Here is a 22,214-nt window from a genome sequence, read left to right on the forward strand (position 1 = left end):
ATTAATAATTACAGGCAGGCCTGGAGCACTTACCACACTGCTAGGCACTATTTCAATACACCACATTTATTAACTCACTTACCATTCATAACGATTTTGTGAGATGGTCCTACTACTTTTCTCATTTTACAGACAAAGAAACTGAGGCATGGAGTGGGGAAGGGGTGTGTCCAGCTAGTGGCAGAGCCCTGATCCAAACTCCGACAAACTGGTCCACAGTCTCTGCTCTTACTCCTTCCTGTCTTGAGATACACTGAGATACACTGTCTCTCAATCTTCTGTTTCATCGTTAAATACAATCAAGATCAAGTATGATTGTCTGCTGCATTCCAACCACGCTTACAGAGTTGTGTAATATTATTTTTACTGTAGACAGATATTTTAAACCCAGAGATGGAGACTAAACTCCAGCACAGCAACAGATCTAGTTTCACTGATTTCTGACTCCTCACTAATCCAATGAGCCCTCTAGCATATTCCATGTCCACTACCCCAAACTTGTGAATGCTTCTCATCTCTTTATTAACACTTACCAATAGTAAGGTCATGCACTGGCTGAAACCTCTTGTCTGTAAACTGTAGCAATAAGCATGATTTACCAACACCTGAAAGTTAAAAGAAAAAAAAAATTAGGAGAAAAATTCATATAAATTAAGAAATACTTCATAAAAGCACTTGGAAGAGAGACATTCAGGGTTCCCGGTGCTCTGAGAGCAACGTGCCATGCTTTCTCGGTGCTCTACCACTGATCTTAGTGAAAGGTGGTGACCAATCCAAAACATTCCTTTTCATCTTTCATGTTCATTCAGCATTGCAACCTGAAAGATGGGAGTGGCAGGAACTCCCAGAAGACCAACCAAGCAGCCTTTACCACAGAATTCATGCAGTGAATCCTGCACTCTTGCTTTTTCTGTAGTAGTGAAAACATTTAAAAAACACCGCACTTTCCTCTTTTTATAGTTTATTTTACCTTGGTCTCGAAAAACAAATAAAGAAACAAGTGTCTGGGATCTACTTTAGTGGGAAAAGCTGCTTGTTCTATCTTCTGGCTGATTCACTATCAAAGTGAAAATCACTCAGTCGTGTCCAACTCTTTGTGACCCCCATGGACTATACAGTCCATGGAATTTTCCAGGCCAGAATACTGGAGTGAGTGGCCCTTCCCTTCTCCAGGGGATCTTCCCAACCCAGGTCTCCTGCATTATAGGTGGATAGATTCTTTACCAGCTGAGCCACAAGGGAAGCCCTGATTCACTTTGCTGCTGCTGCTAAGTCGCTTCAGTCGTGTCCGACTTTGTGCGACCCTATAGACGGCAGCCCACCAGGCTCCGCCGTCCCTAGGATTCTCCAGGCAAGAATATTGGAGTGGGTTGCCATTTCCTTCTCCAGTGCATGAAAGGGAAAAGTGAAAGTGAAGTCGCTCAGTCGTGTCTGACTCTTAGCGACCCCATGGACTGTAGCCTACCAGGCTCCTCCGTCCACGGGATGTACCAGGCAAGAGTACTGGAGTGGGGTGCCATTGCCTTCTCCTTGATTCACTTTGGGATCGACTTTAATCTGAATGGTATTCCTTCACTCTTATCACTGAAGTCTTGAATAACTTCCCAATTTTCAAATTAAAGGCAAAATTTCTATATACATCCTACTTGCCCTCTGAGAACTGAATATTGAATATCACACCACTTCCTACTCATTTTCAGGCCCATAACCTTACAGGAGACCAAATCTGCTTACTTGGTAGCATCGTGTACTTATGAGACACAAAGGCAGTCATCATTCATTCATCCATTCACTTATTCAAAAAGTCTCTAGTGAATGCTAACTATGCACATGGAAAACTGATATGCTTGCTTCCTTATAGTCTAGCACAGGGAGAGAAATTAAGCAGAACAAATGCCCAAATAATCTGTATGAACCGCAACTTAAAATAATTATAACTGCCATCTGAAAGAAGAAAATAAAGTACTATGAAGAAGAGTAACAGAACAGACTTCATTTAGACTGAAGGGCTGAAGAAGGTCTTTCTTAAGTGACACAAACTGAACGGTTCAATGTCTTCTAGGTTATTCACTCAATGAGAGAAGGACAATGAATACCTTGTCACTTGCTACCTGTCTTAAGGCAGAGAGAAGTCACTCAATAATTTTGCTGAATGACTGGCCCTAGTGTCAAGTGTCAAAATGAACAGTAACCAAAGATAAATTCTGTATGTGTAAGTTATATAGGTTGTGTGTGTGTGTGTGTGTGTGTGTGTGTGTGTGTGTGTGTGTGTGTGTGTGTGTAGAGAGAGCGCTTTTTTTTTTCACTTTTGTTTTTTTTTTTAAAATGTTTGGGCCTTACAGGGCAGTGTATGAGATCTCAGTTTCCTTTGCAGTGGAAGCACGGATTCTTTTTTTTTTTTTTAATAAATTTATTTATTTTACTTGGGGGCTAATTACTTTACAATATTGTGGTGGTTTTTGCCATACATTGACATGAATCAGCCATGGGTTTACATGTGTTCCCCATCCTGAACCCCCTTCCCACCTCCCTCCCCATCCCATCCCTCTGGGTCATCCCATTGCCCCAGCCCTGAGCATCTGTCTCATGCATCGAACATGGAATGGTGTTCTGTTTCACATATGATAATATGCATGTTTCAATGCTATTCTCCCAGAACGTCCCACCCTCACCTTCTCCCTCAGAGTCCATAAGACTGTTCTATGCATCTGTGTCTCTTATTCTGTCTCGCATATAGGGTTATCGTTACCATCTTTCAAATTCCATATATATGCATTAGTATACTGTATTGGTGTTTTTCTTTCCGGCTTACTTCACTCTGTATAATGGGCTCCAGTTTCATCCATCTCAGTAGAACCGATTCAAATGTATTTTTTTTAATGGCTGAGTAATAGTCCATTGTGTATATGTACCACAGCTTCCTTATCCATTCGTCTGCTGATGGACATCTAGGTTGCTTCCATGTCCTGGCTATTGTAAACAGGAAGCACGGATTCTTAACAGCTGGACCACCAGAGAAGTTCCCCATACGGTTGTGTTTTATGAAGTATTTTATTTGTTCAAAGTTTTTTGAATGTTTTAAGATTCTAGTTAACTGAAAATACGCTGGAATTTCAAAACATTTGACTTTTCTTCTCTTGTATTCACAATTTCTCTTTTATATTACAAAAGGCACAAACCCATTAGATTTCTAACACCCCTTCGACAGCCTTGCAGGTCTAGGAGAGAAAGGAAAATTATTATTTATTAAGTGTTAAAGTACAAAACAGGTGAGCAACTGAGATATGAATCTTCTGTTCTGCTTTTAAAAAGAGACTTTATTTTTAAGAGCAGTTTTAGGTTCACAGTGAAACTGAGCAGGAAGTACAGCAAGTTCTCATAGCCTCCCTCCCCAGGGGAGCAGAGCCCCCTTCACTACCGGCCTCCTGCACCAGAGCTGTAACACTTGTTACAACTGATGAACTTGCCGTGACACACCATCCCTCAAAGTCCACAGTTATATCTGGGTTCATTCTCGGTGTTCTTCATCCTACAGGTTTTGACAAATGTATCATGCATCCACGGTTACAGTGTCACACAGAATACTCTCACTGCCCTAAAAATCCCCAGTGCTCCATCAGTCTTGCCCCTCACCACTCATCTGTTTCCTGCTCCGCAGTCCTGCCTCTCTCTGTCGTGTGGCTGGAATCATATGGTATGTAGCTTTTCCAGATTGGCTTCTTTCACTTAGCAACATGCACTTAAGATTCCTCTTTTTTCTTCATTTCTATTTTTAGCATTCAAAATTTCCCCATATGGTAAAGAAAAAAGTTATAATTAGAAATCACAGATTTTATTACTGAGGGACCTCAAGAATCATCTCACAGTCTGGTAATTACTTCAGTAATACAAGAACTTGAAACCCTCTTCTTATCTCACAACAGAGTATGGATTGCTCTGGTAATAGCAATACCCCTTACTCTGACCAAGTACTGACTTCACTTTCAAAACACCATATTCTTTCTTCAGATAATCAAAGTATCTTTCAAAGCAGAGGATATATCCAAGTGCCACTATGCTGTTTCTCAGGTGTCCTTAGTCACTCATCTTTGATCGTTTGTCAGGATCAGTTAAGTTCACAGATAGCTTATCTTATTCAATGTATGTTGACTTTTACTATTTTAATTCTGGATAAAATACTTCGGATTTCTGGCTCACAATCACAAACACTTTTCCAAACTGCCAAACTGAATTAGCTAGGCTTTCTCTCTGTCCTCTATTTGACCCAGAAACATGATCTATTTGTGCCATAAAATATTTCTATATAATTTATCTACCTACAACCTTCTTGAAAATGACCACTTCTGGCTTTTTCAGGCTGTAATCATCTCCTTAGTCCCTTAATTCTGTGACAACTGCTCCCCTTCTTAAATACTGGAGGTTTCACCACCATTTCATCTTTGGTTATCTTTTCTCTTCAGCTGACAGAAGTAACCCAGTCCTATAGCCCCAATATACATCTATAAATTAGTGATTACCAAACCCATCTCTCTAGCTACCATCTTAATTAATTTCATTCTCATTATATCCAACTGCCTTCTGAACATGTTCACTTTAATTCTTTCAGGTTGGGAATGCAAACTTGTAAAACCTAATCCATTCTGTTTCATGTTCCTGCCTACCATTCTTCCAACAACTCAAGAGTCACCTTCAGTATTTCTTTATCTCTGGAGTTGGTTCCCAATGGATCACATCAACAAGAAAATCACTTAATTCCTTTTCTTCCTACAGCTAATGGCTCACCAATCCCATCAGTTCTCTCAGAAATACCTTGAATTCCATGCTTTCCCCTCTTAATCCTCAGTGCTCCAGTTCTGGCTCTCAGTAAGACATGGTCTTCCTGCCTTTAACCTTTGCCTCAAATCTATTTGTATAAACCTCTGAAAATTTTTGCTAAAATGCACATATATAAAATTTAAGCCCTCCAAAATAGTAAACAAGGTTCTTTGAGAAATTGTTATCTAGAGAGCCTGTGGTTAAGCACAACACATCACCTTCTGTCCTCTGAAATGACTGGGCATCTCTTACTAAAGAACTTGTCACTCCTTGGCAATTCTACACTCATGCTTAAAGATTCCAATGCTTTCTTCACTAAAGCATTCCTGTTCCAAAGATGCTATCAATCCCCATGCAGAACTAATATGGGGATTAGTTCCTTGGGTTTCCACAGTATTTCCTTTATGCCTCAAAACCCCAGTTAGACTCCTGGCTCTGTCACTTACTAGCTGTAACATGGGGCAAGGAAATTGACCTTTCTGAGCTTCAAAATTCTATCTACAAAATGGGGGAAATTCCTATACTTTCTTTGGTGCACTGTTGCAAGAATCAGATGAAATATATGTAAAAGGGCCCCTGTACAGTGAGAGTTACCTGTGTCCAGTTTATAAACCTTCTCTGAGCTATATATTTAGGCATGTGCCTTTTTCTATAAGCACAATATACTTCAATAAAAATGAAAACACCGTAATGGTCTTTCTGATGAATCAACTTGATTAGGCCCTTTCCAATTACTGGGTGCTGCTGTGAAGGCATCTGGTAGATATAAGTCCACTCAGTTTCATAAGTTTCATTCTTTTGTATGTGGCTGTCCAGTCTTCCCAGCATCATTTAATGAAGACTGTCCTTTCCCCACTGTATATTCTTGGCTCCTCTGTCATAAATTAATTGACCACATATGTATGGGTTTACCTCTGGTTTCTTTATTCTGTTCCAGTGATCTATGTCTATGCCAATACTAATACTATACTGTTTTGAGTACAATAGCTTTCTAATATAGCTTGAACTCAGGGAGCATGGTGCCTCCAAATTTGTTCTTCTTTCTAAAGATTGCTTTAGCTACTCAACCACTCTTTAGTAGAAACTGCTGCACTTAACGGCTGTTAGAGTTTCTACTGTGAAGTCACCTTACCTTCTTCTTTTACTCAGGGTCCAATACACTGTCCTCAGTAGGCCTAAGTGTTGTGGTGAGAACTAACTAACCTGATTACAACATCAATGCCAAACAATTACAAGTAACACTCATTAAAAATGTAGATTCCTAAAACTCGCCCCAGAGATTCTGATTCAGTCTTTGGTTAGGCTAAAGAATCTAACTAATAAACCTCCAGTGATGTTTTTAGGCAATGGAGCCTTCTCCACAAGGAGTACTGGTATAAGTGCTAGGTATTCTACTGAAGTTTATTTTTCTAGTTTTAAACCAACTTCCACTAATTTCAAGATAATTTCAAAAAACTGATGATTGCTCCATTTTAAAAATCTTAAGACAGTTTAAAATATGTGGGGAAAGCAAAGATCCAAAGTTACATCCAACTTTCATCCTGAAATCATAGCTACACACTGTCATCTACGATGTTACGTCCTCAAAAGCAGAATGAACCAGATGTTCTACAAGTGTCTTCATGACTGAAAGTAATGCATTGAAGAACTCTATGTTTTAAAGCCATACCAAAGAACTGACAGACCTCAAACACAGATTATGCAGAGAGGTGGCAATTTGGTGTAAATATTTGTGGCTTATTTTGCAAACAGAAAATTTTATTCTTCATTCTCACATTCCAAACCAAGAAACCCATGAAACATGACAAAACAATGGGGTCTGCTCTTTTAAATAGAAAACTGATAAACTCAGCGAGATACATTAAAAAGAATACAAGCTTTATAGTTGTGACACCAGTGTTCACCTGTATTATTTCATAACTTGTAATCGCAGACAAAATTAGTTATAGAAACTAAGCTCCATTTCCACATCTGTAAAACGGGAAAAAGAAAAACATGGCATTTCTACTTCAAAGGAATATCATAAGGTTCAAATTAAAAAATTTTGAGTTTTATATATTCAAAATTTTTAATGAAAACGTTAGAGGATTCTTCAAGATGAATACAGTTGAGGAGCAAAATCTCCAACCAAACTGATCTGACCTTGAGTTCATATTTTTAAATATCTAGTTTCTACAACTGAGGAAAATATTCACAATCTATAACTGTCTTTTAAATAAAATGACTTCAGAGTTGTTTTCATGCTGCTGGTTTCCCACACATCATCCCCCTTGCATCTGAGACAGCAATCCTCTCATTTACTTTGATTAGATACTGATCTGGTGCTGACTGGACTGGGTTAAAGAGACATGTCTAAGTCCCAACTCCTGGAACTTCTGAATGTGACCTAACTTGGAAGAACATCTTTGCAGGTATAATTAAGGATTCTGAGATGTGATCAGCCTGGATTCAGGTTGGGCCTAATTCCAGTGATAAATGGATACTCAGGGGAGAAGGTTGTCTAAAGACAAAGGAGGAGACTGGACTTGTGCTGCCACAAACCCAGGAGCCCCCGGAGCCACCAGAAGCTGGAAGAGCAGCAACGATTTCCCCTGGAGCCTTCAGAGGGAGCACAGCCCTGCCTATCCCTGGATTTCGGACTGCTGGCCTCCAGAACTGTGAGAGAATAGGTTTTTGTTGTTCTGAGCCCTGAGACAAGTTTCTTAAAATTGTTAAGCAGCCCAAGAAAACCTACAAAAATGCACTTGTGAAGAGCAATTTTTCCTTCCTCCCTTTTCTTGGACTCACTGGTCTCTCAATCTTGTTGACTCTGTCTCTAATAATTCCTACTGTAATCAGTAAAAAATAAAGAGACTCAAACCCCAGAAATATTAAAATAAGGGAAGAGGAAACAGGGAAGACAGAGCATTTATTTGAGAAACCTCTCAGTGAAGGCTAAGAGGGCAGGGAGGAAGGCACTCTGGACCCTTCTATGAAATGGCCAAGCTTTCTCCATCTCCAGAGCACTGATGGATTCTACCAGCACTGCCAGACCAGCAACCCCTAAGGACAGGAACACATCTAATTCTTTTGAAATTCTTCTCAGAACTATGCTTTACATCTGGTAAACTTTTACCATTGCAGCCTCCTGTATTCCAATGTACACCACCAATTTAAGAAACACTGGGCTATATTTGGATCCCATGTGTGACAATGGTAGAAAAAGATGTTCCAGGTCTCAAGGTCTTGTTTGCTTATCGTATCACGGTAATCATACATTCACTTTACTCAGAAGGCTACTGCAAAGAATAAAAGAAATGGCACGTAGAGAATAAAATGTAACAAACACATTTATGCTTCCTTCCCATTCCTGGCACAAAGTCAGACTAACACTTCATTGCATGCTGCGGCCATAGTGCTCTCTACATACTTCATTAAGCACCTCTTGTATCGTACTTCTATCAGTTCACACATCTACCTGCGTCCCTTAGGAGTGATAACATTTTGCATTTAGAAAACCACTCTGCTCTGTGGCCTGGCTTAGAATTAATAGATGCTCAGTGAATGCAGAATTTGTGTATTGAATGCTTGCTGAAGATCAGTGACATACTCGCATTTTCTATATAATGACAAACTTAAGTCTACATTTTAAAAAGTCAATTTCTCAAAAAAATTTTTATTCCCAACAGTATCTTTTTCAGGTAGAAAAATGATGTTGGAGAATGAAATCATGACCACGTGACATTAAGAACTGCGTCTCTTGACAGTATCCGCCCCTGATTTAAGTGTAATTTCCCTCTGAAAATGTGAGGTCGCCAGGGAGTGTTCCTTCCTTCCATGCTCTGTCTCTGTCTTAGTGGCAGTGGCTGGCGCTCCACCTGCTGTTATGTATTCTTTAGAATTCTCTTAGTCCACTTCCCCATTACTCTACCCCCACATTAGAGTCAGTGGTTCTTTACACCAGACTTTCCCTGTTCAAACTCCTGTGTAATATCCATCTCCTACTTGGGACTCTTAGAACTAGTATGATTAATACATCCTTCATCAGAAGAAAAATTTAATTTGGTGAAGCTGAGGATTTTTTAATATAAGCCGAGTTTAGATATTCTTAGGAAAGACCTAGCTTGTGCAATATTTTCACAAAAACAAAGCTAGGTGCAATTTATAACTTTTTAAAAATTAAAAAATAAAATGGAGCACTAGCTAATTTACATAGAGAATACATGACACAATATTAAATTTAATAGCAAGTAACATAGCAGAAATGTGGTTAAAAATAGCATCCCTTTCCTTTTTCTCCTCCCAGTCTTGGGATTTTCTCGAACTAGTTTGTTTTAATGGTGGAAAACGGCTTAGAGTGAGAAGAATCAGAATGAAGGAAACTAAAGTACACCTCTCAGAATCTTAGAAAGTCACCGTATGTCAGAAGCAAAGGGGTCATCTGTGCAATGTTCTCTAAACAGTAGGCTGTAACCAGTGAAATCAATTTACTGGATTACAACTAGCATTAAAAAAATGAACTAGAACAAAATAGCAAATACTAGACTCCAGGTACTCAATAAAGATAGGACAAGTGCTATATGCAAGCTATTGCCATACACACACACACACATATGCACTTACACACATATTTAAACCCTGGGCTGCAATATAAGATGTATCTGTTATTGTGATGATAAGACACAAATTTGGAAATTATTCTCCAGCATCTCATCCAATCACACACCCAGTGAAAGAACCCATCCACAACATTTATGCTAGGATTCACGGCAAACAAATCAGCTAAAGAATCTAGAACACTTCTGTTCTCTTCTAATGAATATTTACAAGGACAGGGATCAAGGAAAAAACAAGACTGAATCATCACAGTTGGGAATCTAACATAAACCAATCAACCAACGAACCAACCAGCCAGCCAACCAACCAACCTACCTTGAGTACCATGAGTCATCTACTAGGTGACAATTCTATTGCATAACCGTCTTTGTAAAAAGATTTTTCAAATAGGTAAAATGAGGATGACTCTGTATCCTGGTTTGCCAGGGACAGGCTTAGTTACCCCTGGTGTCCTGATGAATTAGGGATCAGCCTGGATAATGAATTACATGCCTTCACTCAAGCGCTGATTCTCTAAAGTGTGCTCTCCAGAACAGCAACATCAGCAGTATCTGGAAACTTTTAGAATGCAAATTATCAGCCCCACCCCAAACTTAATGAGTCAGAAACTCTGAGGTGGAATCCTTAAATCAGTGTTTCACCAAGCTCTTCAGGTGATTCTGATGTGCCTTGAAGTCCAAGAATCACTGGCCTAGCTATAGCCGACTAAAATGCTGGTCTCAGTGTCCAATCCTCTTTAGTTTTCCAGCTACAATTAATATCACACCATTACCTGCTTGGTATAACAGGTAAGTAACAGAAAATAGTGAAGATACACTGCACTTTGGTACAGGTTAAGTTCAAAACAGGGTTATCCTGGTTTCCACTTAGAATCTCTGGCAATTACTCAGCTTAGAGTAGTGAGACTACCTGATACCTGCCTAATATCCAAAGGACCCACTTCAATATGAACAAATAATTTTTATTGCAGCTATGGACTTCTATAATTGAGTTCAAGCTAACACACTCTTGTCTTATGTAAAATATATGCATGACTTTTGACATTTTGAAGGTGAAAACAAGCTCCCTTCTTCACACACAATCTTATTTGACCATAACAGTAAGCCTATGACATCAGTAAAGCAGGGATGATAATCACTTTTTTTTTTTTTTGCCACACCACACAGCTTGTTGGATCTTAGTTCCCCAACAAGGGATTGAACCCAGGCCACAGCAGTGAAAGTGCGGAGTCCTAATCATGGACTGCCAGGGAATTCCCGATAACCTTATTTTCAAGTTGAAGGAACTGGGGCTTAAATGACATGCCTCAAGTTAAAACACAGTAAGAAGCAGAATTGAAACTCAAAATAAGGTTTTTAAATTTACAATATGTCATATTTTTCCACTGTACCACCCAACCTCCTGAGTTTGTTCTTCTCAGATACATATTACTACTTGCAAACAATACCTCTCCTAACTAAAAAGAAGCTATCTCACTTACCATGTATTAGCAGCAACAGTAAGATAAAGAAAGGAAATACTCTGTAAGCTAAAAGACTCGGACAGAGCGGATCTTTAACGAAGGAAGGTTTTAAAAAAATAATAGATCAGGTGTGTCAACATACTTTAACGTGACCATTTTCCTAATCGTTTCATAAAGATTCCAAATAAGAACTTAGCATCTCACAAATAAATTTCAATGAAAGAGCTTGAAGAGGATACTTTCTCGTGATGCTATGAAAGGAAGGTGTCTGGATGTAAACATACAATATAATTACCATACAGTAAGTGTACTGCACATGATGTCTAAGTAGTATGTTATGATGTAAATGAGTATCAAAATCAAAGACTGTAAGCAGAACGATCCATTTCATGCAGTGCTATGTTAATAAGAAGTACATGATAACAGTAACTAAATCAAGCTCCTTAAATCCCTGCAGACTTGGTATATCAGTCGACACAAACAACGTTGAGACTAGCCTGTTGAATTTAAGTATTAATACATGAATACTTAAATTCACAATTAAATACTAATATTCTTTCTAAATTCCTATTCTTAATGGAAGATGACTTATGACCTTCCATTGTGGTCACAATTGACCTAGGCTGAGCCAATCAGATGCTCCTGTTCAGAATTTGGAATCTTGAAGGAATGCATCAATATCAGGAACCAGAAAGAGAGAATCCACAGTGTCTACAGAGGAGGTGCCGGATGACTGGCATGCACCAGCATCTGCTTCAGCAGGTTGTATTGACAGCAGGAGCCTGGCTCCGTCTTGCCTTCCGTGATTTTGCCATTTTCAAGCTTGATTATACTGCCTTCCTATCAATTCTATGGAGCATCCTATCTTTCCAATAAAATGCTGCTCTGCTTAAGTTAACCACAGCAGGTTTCTGCTGTCTGCTAGCACAGACCAGGACTAAGAAAACTGAGGACTGACTGAAGTAATAATGATTCAGCTATGCAGGTTTTTAAAAAAGAATGAGATAGATACGGTCGCGCGCGCACACGCGTGCGCACACACACACACAGACATGTTTAAAGATGCACAGAAAATTTCTAGAAGGATACACAAATCATTACTATACTATGTTTTATAGTGTTTAAATTTTCATTTTTCACCATAAACATTCATCGTTTATATTATAATAAAAAAAGATCTGAGTTTTTCAAAGGATCTATTTTAACATCAAATACTATATTAGCAATACTTTCACTGGCCCCATCCAACAACCTCCAGTGTGATGCGGCATTTAAATAACTAGCAAAACTTCCAGTGTGACCATAAATAGTCACATTAAATACTGGTCTGCTAAGAAAATTAGAAGCTTGAAAGTAAAATAATGCGTTGTGAAACTGAAGATTTTGATTTCCTTTTTTAACTCCTAAAAGCCACTAAAGAGTAACTAATCAGTAGTACTTTTAACAAAACTTACTTTATGGCTAAGGCTCAACATTCACAGATTCACATTCAAATCCAACATGATTTTTCCATTTCTTGGGTAAATTCTCCAAGAAAGGAAACTGTAAGCCAAAATGGACGGGGGGTGGGGTGGGGGAGATCAAGAAAGAGAAAAAGGTTAAATGGTGGAAAGCCCTCAATAACTCCTGTCAGAAGTCTGAGTGAAGAGTTAGTTATCCCATTCAGAGATGGGGAATAAAGCTTCTTTTATGAAGCTGTACCCAGAGCATATAAAACCAACTCTTTATACTGCACAATGCTCTTCATAGTGTGGTCCCAAGATTCCTGTATTCCTGAGCCTCCACAAATCCCAACAAAAAACTCCACAGGACCACACTCTGCAGAACATTCCTGGTATAAAGTCATCCCACCTTCTTGGCAAAATAAGACTGAGGAGTTCAGTTCCATTCTCTGTTCTCCATAAACAACAAATACACAAACGGAGGCAAAAGCACAAACTGATTCTACAGGATTATCAGGTAGGGAAGTTCTCAAAGCATCTGATCGTGTCACATCTGATCTATCACTTGTAAAATAGGGTCAAGAGCTATCTAGGATTACTTCAAGAAATGTATGAAAGCTGTAGCACAGTCCTCAGCATACAGTGGGTCCTCAATAAATGTTTACTGACAACCTGAATGTCATGAGCTGTTCACTCCAGGTAGAATGAATGAGTCTTCTCCATGCTCCTTCAGTACTCTGCATAGGCAAGTCTCTATTACACCATCTTGTCATTGAGGCAAACTGGTCTCCCCCTTAGGGTAGGGCAGTCCTGCTCATTTTTCTTAACTCCAGCACCGGGAATGCCCACATAATACCTTAACTTTCTTTAAAAAGAAAAAAAATATTCGAATCTAATCCCCTACTGTTTGCATAAATTTCATCTTCCATGCCCGAATGTGTTAATCAAACCTCTGGCTGAACAGCCCCAGTAACCGACCTACTCACCACTTAACACTCTTTCCATTTCACAGCAAGTCGTCTACTTGTAGTCCTGATTCTGTCTGCAAAAAGCTACAAAGGGTAAGTTGAAGCCCCTTTTTAATATGACAGTCACCTAAGTATTTGAGGTCATTGTTATAGTCTCCTTTAAGTCTTTTTTTGATAAATGTTTCAGTTATTCTTCCTTTCCTAAATATGCTGGGAAATATGGTTGACACACCTTTGTACCACCCTGACTGGTCTCTGAGCACAGATTTCAACAAGCAGATTTCCCTCTGAAACAAGTTTCCATAACTGAACTGCAGTTGAGTCCTGATTGAGCACAACTACTACCTGCTTTGTTTGCACATTACACTTTTATTGAAGGTCACGTTTCTTCCTTTGTGGACTCCTACTGGACTTAGTTATGTAAAATTTCTAAGTTTTTAGACATGTGTTGCTATTTAACCAGCTACCTCCATCTTATATATATATATATTTTTTTTTTTTTTTAAGAAAAAAGTAAATATAGGGCTTCCACTTCGTTTTTATTTAATTCCACTTTGCTAAATTTAGTTAGTCATTCTGGATTCTGTCTGGTGTAATCCACACATTAGCTCTTTCAACCAAAGTGGAGTTTATACAAGTTGCTGCCAATATAAAATGTAAAAATCTAGGACTGAATATAGCAGCATGCTCTCTCCAGGTGGCCTACATGGACAGTACTTAAGGATAGTTATTCAACCAGTTAAAAATCCACTTAGCTGCAAAACCAGAAGAAATTCTTCACCCCATACCAAAGGTCATCCTGGAAAAGTGTAACAAATATCTTTCTTAAAGAATTGGTCAAAAGTCTACAAGCAATAAATGCTGGAGAGGGTGTGGAGAAAAGGGAACCCTCTTACACTGTTGGTGGGAATGCAAACTAGTACAGCCACTATGGAGAACAGTGCGGAGATTCCTTAAAAAACTGGGAATAGAACTGCCATATGATCCAGCAATCCCACTGCTGGGCATACACACAGAGGAAACCAGAATTGAAAGAGACGCGTGTACCCCAATGTTCATCGCAGCACTGTTTACAATAGCCAGGACATGGAAGCAACCTAGATGTCCATCAGCAGACGAATGGATAAGGAAGCTGTGGTACATATACACAATGGAATATTACTCAGCCATTAAAAAAAATACATTTGAATCGGTTCTACTGAGATGGATGAAACTGGAGCCCATTATACAGAGTGAAGTAAGCCAGAAAGAAAAACACCAATACAGTATACTAATGCATATATATGGAATTTGAAAGATGGTAACGATAACCCTATATGCGAGACAGAATAAGAGACACAGATGCATAGAACAATTTTATGGACTCTGAGGGAGAAGGTGAGGGTGGGACGTTCTGGGAGAATAGCATTGAAACATGTATATTATCATATGTGAAACAGAACACCATTCCATGTTCGATGCATGAGACAAAGGCTCAGGGCCGGGGCAATGGGATGGCCCAGAGGGATGGGATGGGGAGGGAGGTGGGTGGGGGGTCCAGGAAGGGGAACACATGTAAACCCATGGCTGATTCATGTCAATGTATGGCAAAAACTATTACAATATTGTAAAGTAATTAGCCCCCAACTAAAATAAATAAATTTATTAAAAAAAATAAAAATAAAAAAAAAGAATTGGTCAATCATCTCACCAGGCAAACAACTACTACTGCTTTAGTTTATAACCTAATAACTAATTTCCCTATTTATTAATATTTGTATCAAGTAAAGCTTTGAGCATAAGTGGTGGTGGACAAATGTACTTTTACTTTGCCCTGTGAAATGGTTAAAACTGAACCAACAATACTTGGGCCAAATAGAGATAATCTTTGACCAACAGATTCATTTATACTGAAGACTCCTGCAGAGCTACAGAACCGCCTCTTTCCAAAGGGGTTCAAAATTAAGAGAAACCTTGGCAAGGAACCTCAAGACACCATGAGTGAGTATAGGAAACAACTCTCTGTCTTACAACCTCTTCTGGGGAGACCAGCGAAAAAGAGCACCTACCCAATATTCTTCTCATCTGAGTTTGGAAAATACTTTTTCTTTTATAGAGTCCCAAGAGAATTTCAAGATCAAAGAACTGCCATTTTGCAGGTTAACATGTTGTTTTGCTTCTTTCAACTCAAGTAATTATAGTTTAAAGTCAGCATAGTGAATACCTTTTTCCATAGGCCAAGACACCTGCCCCAAACACACAACTTAATTTTAGGATACTCAACATATAAGAAAAATTATCTCTAAAATACTACCATTAGTAAATCACCCTGCAGCTTAAAAGCATCTGTGTACAATGTTTATTTCAAGCTAACAAAAATCCTGTAAGTTAGACAGTACTACTGACATTTTCTAGATGAGAAAACTGAAGCTAAAGATGTCTGAACTTTACCAAAGCAATGAGTAAGCAGGAGCCACCATGCCAATCCAGATATTTTTCTAACCACAAACAGCAGGCTCTTAAGAAATTTTCAAGAGTTCAGTCTAAGCTAAAATATCCAAGAGGACTTAGAATAATGTATTATTTGCCTCCTAGAGGCATAGTAGTTACTGCTAAAGGTGAACAAATGTTAAGGGGGAGCTATCCATCAATGTTAATAATGCCAGAGGCTGCAGAGCAGGCATAAATGCACCACTTACACTGGTTTATCAACTGTAAATAAATGAAGGGAAACAAACTACTGACACTTGAGTTTCAAAGACAGCTACAAAGTTAGAGGTAAAAAACCAAAAACTTAGAACCCCAGTGGACAACCCTATAGAGTGCACTAAGCCATTAGTACTACACACATTTTACAAAGAGCAAACTCAGGAATTGAAATGAATTGTTCATTTGCACAAATAAGTTACAGGCAGGTATTCCTCTTTCCATACTGTCCTACAAGAACACTATACAAGCCTGGGAGATCTGTCTACCATAGTGCTTCCTGTGTGGGACAAGTGCGCCTCCCCAGGAAGTCCACGGCAAAGGGGCAACCTGGGAACTACGCTTTGACCCCTGCTTGTGACTGAACCAGGCTAGTGCCGGATGGCAGGAAAAAATTCAAATTCACTAATGATTACATTCTCTTGGTAAAAGACAGCCTCTCAGATTGAATTTTTTTAAAAAATAAGAGCACTGGGCTATACAAAAAATAGGCTTTAAAAAAAGTGACATAGTAGGGCTGAAATAAAGATGAGAGTTGCCAGATAACCACTCTGGACAGTGACTCAGATTAGCTGGTGGAGCTGAAGGGGGCACCCCTCCACCCACAGTTCCACCTCGAGGTGTATCTTCAGAGCTCTGGCATCTGCGCTCAAGGAGTGAGAATGACCCATGTGGAGCTGTCTTTTACACTGCAGCAGAATGATGAAAATTAGACTGATCAAGCAATAAATATCAACAAAATAGAACAAAATATATTAATACAGATAAATCCCTCAAAATAATGAACAACACAGTTTCAGAGCAAGTACAGTAAAATTCCATTAATATGAAGTTGAAAAAATACATAAAATACTGTGTATCATTTACAGATAAATACATATGTATTAGTAATCATTTGGAAACTTGCATAGGAAGATTAAACACCAAATTCAGGAGACTGGTTATCTCTAGGGACAGAGGTGAAGAGTGTGCACTGGGCTTCAACTGTATCTGTAATGTTTATTTCCTAAACAAAACGACAAATCTGATTCCAAAGGAAAATGAAATGTATATACTTTGCAAATATGAACAAAAAGTTAATATTTAATATTAATATCAAATACTCAAATACCAAGAACTGCACTACTAAATACATAACACATAAAAAGTGCAGGGGAACTTAAGTAACAAAGGAAGAATGAACTCTGCAGCAAGATGTAAAGGCCATACACACCTTACCAATTAGCCTTCAAGTTTACTGGGGGGAAGGGAAATCAACTTGATAAAACTACAAAACAAACAAAAAATTCCCTAAACCCATCCAATTATCATAATACAGGATATTTACATCTCACTCCCAAACTCAAAAGACTGAAGAATATAGAAGACATGACTTATACAAACAGAAAGACTGATCTAACTGATGTGTATGGAACCCTGACTCCACCACACACAAGAATACACTTTTACAAGCACACATGCAACATATAAAAACAGTGACCAAGTACTTGGCTTGAAAATTAGTCTCAAATACTGAAAAACCAATACACAGAGTCTATATATATTAAGTGAAATAAAGTATTTCTAATTCTCTTAAAGAGTCAAAAGAGCAGCCATAAGAACAAAAGAAAGATTTCACAGTGTCCAGTTCCCCCAGACTTGTTTACAGTTTTTCTTGGATTCCTGAACACTCTAAATTCTCATCAAAACCTCTCTTCTTCAGCCAGTTGGAGTAGCCTTCTGTTCTTCTTAATCAAATAGGTTCTTTCCTAGAACAAAGTCAGTCTTTCTACACCATTAATGGACTTGGATGGTCATACAGACTACATTAGGCAAAGCTGATAAAAACAGATACCTGGAATAAAACGAATCCTGCTGAACAATTCTGAATCTTGTTAAAACAATGTTGATAAAGTAAGGAACCTTCCATAAAACATCAACCTGCAGACAAATATGGTAAGTACAAAAAAACACCAACATAAGCTAGTGAAGTGAAACTCGCTCCATCATGTCCAACTCTTTGCGACCCCATGGACTATACAGTCCATGGAATTCTCCAGGCCAGAATACTGGAATGGGTAGGCTTTCCCTTCTGCAGGGGATCCTCCCAACCCAGGGATCAAACCCAGGTCTCCTGCACAGGCTAGGAAAGCAACAATGAAAGTCAAAGATGGCAGACTCTTTCAAGTTATCAGCTGGCCATAAATGAGCAAGCTATGAAAGGAAGTAGGGAAACAAAATCAACATATTAACTATTATGTGAACATATTAGTTCACATGGAGGGTGAAAGAAATGATTTTTGCTATGAACAGCATTATTCTAACACTATATAGCATTGGTCAAGTTTGGTTTAGTTTTTCAAATGCATACGGGGAAATTCTTGAAAACGTTCAAACAAGTATAAAAATGATAAAAAAAAGATAAAAAACAAAGATGACCTATTAACCATTTATTTAGGGTCACACATAAAATCTCATTTATTTATTCCATTTTTGTAGATGAAGACAATGAGATTTGGAGACTGAAGAGGCTACCCAAGCTCACAGAGCTGCTGAGCAGTGAACAGACTTTATCCTTGTTTTATTGATAGAATATTTCTGCTCGGTTTTGCAGAGTGGAGGTAGTTTCTGTTTTAGTATAAAAGCGAACTGAGGGACTGTGTACTTCCACATCAACTCAACAGACCAAGCAGCTGATAAGCCAACACAAGAGATATGATATGGAATATGTGGGAATTAAGAAATGTGTATGACACGGGAGAGAGAGCATGGACTCTGGAGTCAGAAAGATCTGGGCTCAAATTCCAGCTTGGTCAGTTACTAGCTGTGTGATGTGACAACCAGTCCACCTGTCTTCACTGTAAAGTAAACCTTCCTCATGGATACAATTGTTCAGATTCAATGAGTTATACCCCTAGAAAAGGCCCCATATGTTCAAATATGCGTGTGTGCATGCTAAGTCACTTGAGTCATGTGACTCTGTGACATACTATGGACAGTAGCCTGCCAGGCTCCTGTGTTCATGGGGATTCTCCAGCCAAGAAGACTGGAGTGGGTTCCATGCCCTCCTCCAGGGGATCTGCCCAACCCAAGGATCCAATCAGCATCTTATGTCTCTTGCACTGGGAGGCAGTTCTTTAACCCTAGCGCCACCTGGGAAGCCCATGTTCAAATATACTACTTGTATATTCACATTTTTCACTACACTGTATTTTTTTTAAGGGAACCAGAAGAAAATGTCTTTCAAGACTCAATTAAGGAATAAGTATATGAGTACACATACTTTTAAAAATTGATGATTACTATAAATAAGTAGATGAGAGGAGGGTTCTCTGCAGTGCAGTTCAGTTTAGCCACCCAGTTGTGTCCAATTCTGTGACCCTATGGACTGCAGCACGCCAGGCCTCCCTGTCCCTCACCATCTCCCGTAGTCTGCCCAAGTTCATGTCTATTGCATCGGTGATGCTGTCCAACCATCTCATCCTCTGACATCCTCTTCTCTTTCTGCAGTGGTGCTAAATACAGTGACCACTTCAAACAAGTGTACACAGCATGGATATTAATGTTATTTCTGACTTTAATTTATTGTTTCTACCTACTGCGTCTTCTCAGCCTGCTATAGTAGGGAGGATAAACCCCCATCCCCACCCCCACCTTCAAGATACAACACACTCTAATCAATCCCTAGAACCTATGGGTGTGCTACCCTACAAGGCAAGGGGGCCCATACAGATGTGATTAAGATTACAGACCTCGAGATGAGATTATCCTCGATTATCCAGGTATACCCAATCTAATTATGTAAGTCTTTAAAAGCAGAAAACCTTTCCTGGCTTCAATGTGAGATTGGATGACTCAAGAAGAGTCAGGAACACGTGACACACTGTTGCTTTGAAGATGAAGGAAGGGGGCCCTGGGCCCAATCACATGACTTGGTGGGTAAACTCGGGAAGCCAGGAACTGATGACAACAGCAAGAAAATGGAGACCTCAGCATGGAACTATTCCGCCAACAACCTGAATGAGCATGGACCCTCCAGAAGGGAACCCAACCTGCCAAGAACTTGATGATAGTGCAGTGAGACACACACTGGACTTCTGACATGTACTGCCATGTACATGAACTTGTGCAGAACTTCAGAACTCTAAGATAATTGATTTGCATTGTTGGAGCTGTTAAGAATATGGTGGTTTGTTATGTTAGCAACATAAACTAATATACTCTCTTACTTGCATTTAAGACTGTAGAAAATTTGTATGTAAGTGCCCTTAAATCCTTTTTGAAAGGAGAAATCAACTGGTGGATGCGTGCAGCCTAACCAGCAGAGGCTACCTAGCACACATTCATCATGTTCTGAGGCACAGACTCTGTGCCTTCAAGAACTTCACTCATCAGCCATCAACATTCATTTTCTTCTTTTTTCCCTCGGATTGGACCAGAAACACAGTAACAGTCAGCTACCCCTGAAAATGGCAACATTTTCGAGAAAGAACTGGAGAAACTTAGAGCTACATCATAGCTATGAAAAGTAGAAGAGCTTGTGGGAGAGAAGAAACAGTTTGCCCCAAAGGACACAGCTCAGTTTCTTCACCTATGAAATGGTTACCTCACACAAACCAGTTAAAGGATTAAAAGCTTTTGATACTGTGCATGAACTACAATAAGTGTGCAGAATTCCTCCTAAGAATCCACTAAGTAGACAGAATGCCAAAAACTAATGTAATGGAGAATTCTGTATAAATTCACCCAGGATATGCCTTAGTAGTAGTAGTAGTAGTAGTAGTAGTAGTAGTAGTAGTAGTAGTAGTAGTAGTAGTAGTAGTAGTAGTGTTAGTTGCTGAGTCATGTCTGACTCTCTGTGACCCCACAGACTGTAGCCCACCAGGCTCCTCTGTCCATGCTCCAGTTAAGAATACCACAGTGGGTTGCATTCCCTTCTCGAGGGGATCTTCCCAACCCAGGGATTGAACCTGGATATGCCTTAGCAATTACTTAAAATCCCAGAGAGCAGAAAAACCTGACAGTAGAAAAGAATTAATTTTAGACAAAGTCAGGCAAAAAGGCTCATAACTGACAAGGAGAGGAATGTCACAGTACCACTACAAAGAATGTTTTTTAAAAAATACAAAAGTCCAGGACTTGCTGCAGATCCACTAAAACAGTATCTTCAAGGGTGAGACCCAAGTCGTCTGAGTCGAGGAACACCGCAGGCATTAAAAAGGGCGACTATGAGTGTATGACAGCAGAGGGAACTTTGCATCTCTTTGCTGGGTGTCCTTTACTTACAAGTGAGGAATAACAGCTAGAATGTGGAGTATTTTAAAACCTGCAAATGAACGAGGCTGATGAAAACAAATGGGGAAGTGTCACAGAAAACGAAATGTCAGAGAGAGGGACGGGGGCAGACAGTACGTGGCTGTATCTTTTGTGGCAAAGGACACAGCCTCCCAGACTGAGGACGAGCACAGAATAACAAAATGGAGCAAGCACAGCTGGGCCAGAGGGAGAGGGAAAAATCAGCTGAGCTGGCAAAATGAGGAGCTGCTCAAGTCAAACAGCAAAACGACAAGCTAAGAGGAGGAGAGCTGTCGAGATAACATGGGGGAGGGGGAGAGATAAAGGAGGAAATTAATTTCACGTTGGAGCGGAAGCAGCAATGGAGTGGGGACAGAAGAGACACCAGCACTAGCCAGAAGAGTGGGGCATGACTGGAGATGAGGAGGCAGGTTCACCAGGAGAGAAGAAAGGGGGAAAGGAACGAGAACCCCAGGGCTGTGGCCTCTGTGGCGCAAAAGGAAGTCTCAGGAGCAGAATAAGTATTATGGGAAGCAGGCAGCAAATACACTGACTGGGATGGAAAGGGAAAGGGAGGTCAAAAATCCTGAAGGACAATAAATAACATGCTGAAAGCAAAAACTTCAAGTAAATTCTGGTTGACGTTAAAAGATATGTTTCAGGAACATAGCTCTCTCATGTAATAAAACAACTGAACACATCCAAAAACGGGCAGAACTAGACACTATAGTTTAGGGATGTGTAAGTGAGATGTCTATGAAGAAAAGCTAGGGAAGGACTAATACAGAATTCAGGTGAGAGGAAGCCTGGTGGAGACTGATGAGGCTCTGTTTCTCTCGCATGGGTGTTTGATTCAATTCTATTCTTTAAACTGTGTTAACTTCAGATCAACTGACTCAAAATCACTGAGGGTTAGGCCACTGAATCCTTAAAAGAAAGAAAGAAAGAAAAAAAACACCAAAAAACCAATAC

At 39.4% G+C, this 22,214-nt stretch overlaps 1 protein-coding gene and 1 long non-coding RNA gene across 3 annotated transcripts in view; one reads left to right on the plus strand and one right to left on the minus strand.

Annotated features, from left to right (window-relative positions):
• The window catches only part of RAB2A (RAB2A, member RAS oncogene family), a 64,569-nt gene that overhangs the window by 37,748 nt on the left and 4,607 nt on the right, over positions 1-22,214 (minus strand). For both annotated transcript variants that reach the window (XM_081504341.1, XM_081504340.1), the window contains exon 2: positions 534-605. In XM_081504341.1, coding sequence (XP_081360467.1) covers positions 534-605 — 72 coding nt within the window. The remainder of the gene's footprint in view (positions 1-533; positions 606-22,214) is intronic.
• On the plus strand, positions 11,457-18,830 carry LOC145511318 (uncharacterized). The gene is made up of 3 exons (XR_014057793.1): positions 11,457-11,635; positions 13,328-13,376; positions 18,447-18,830. It is a non-coding gene; the product is annotated as an uncharacterized LOC145511318 (long non-coding RNA).

This window comes from Giraffa tippelskirchi, chromosome 6, assembly GCF_054371585.1.
Source record: "Giraffa tippelskirchi isolate mGirTip1 chromosome 6, T2T-mGirTip1v1.2.pri, whole genome shotgun sequence".
NCBI classification, from domain to species: Eukaryota; Metazoa; Chordata; class Mammalia; order Artiodactyla; family Giraffidae; genus Giraffa; species Giraffa tippelskirchi.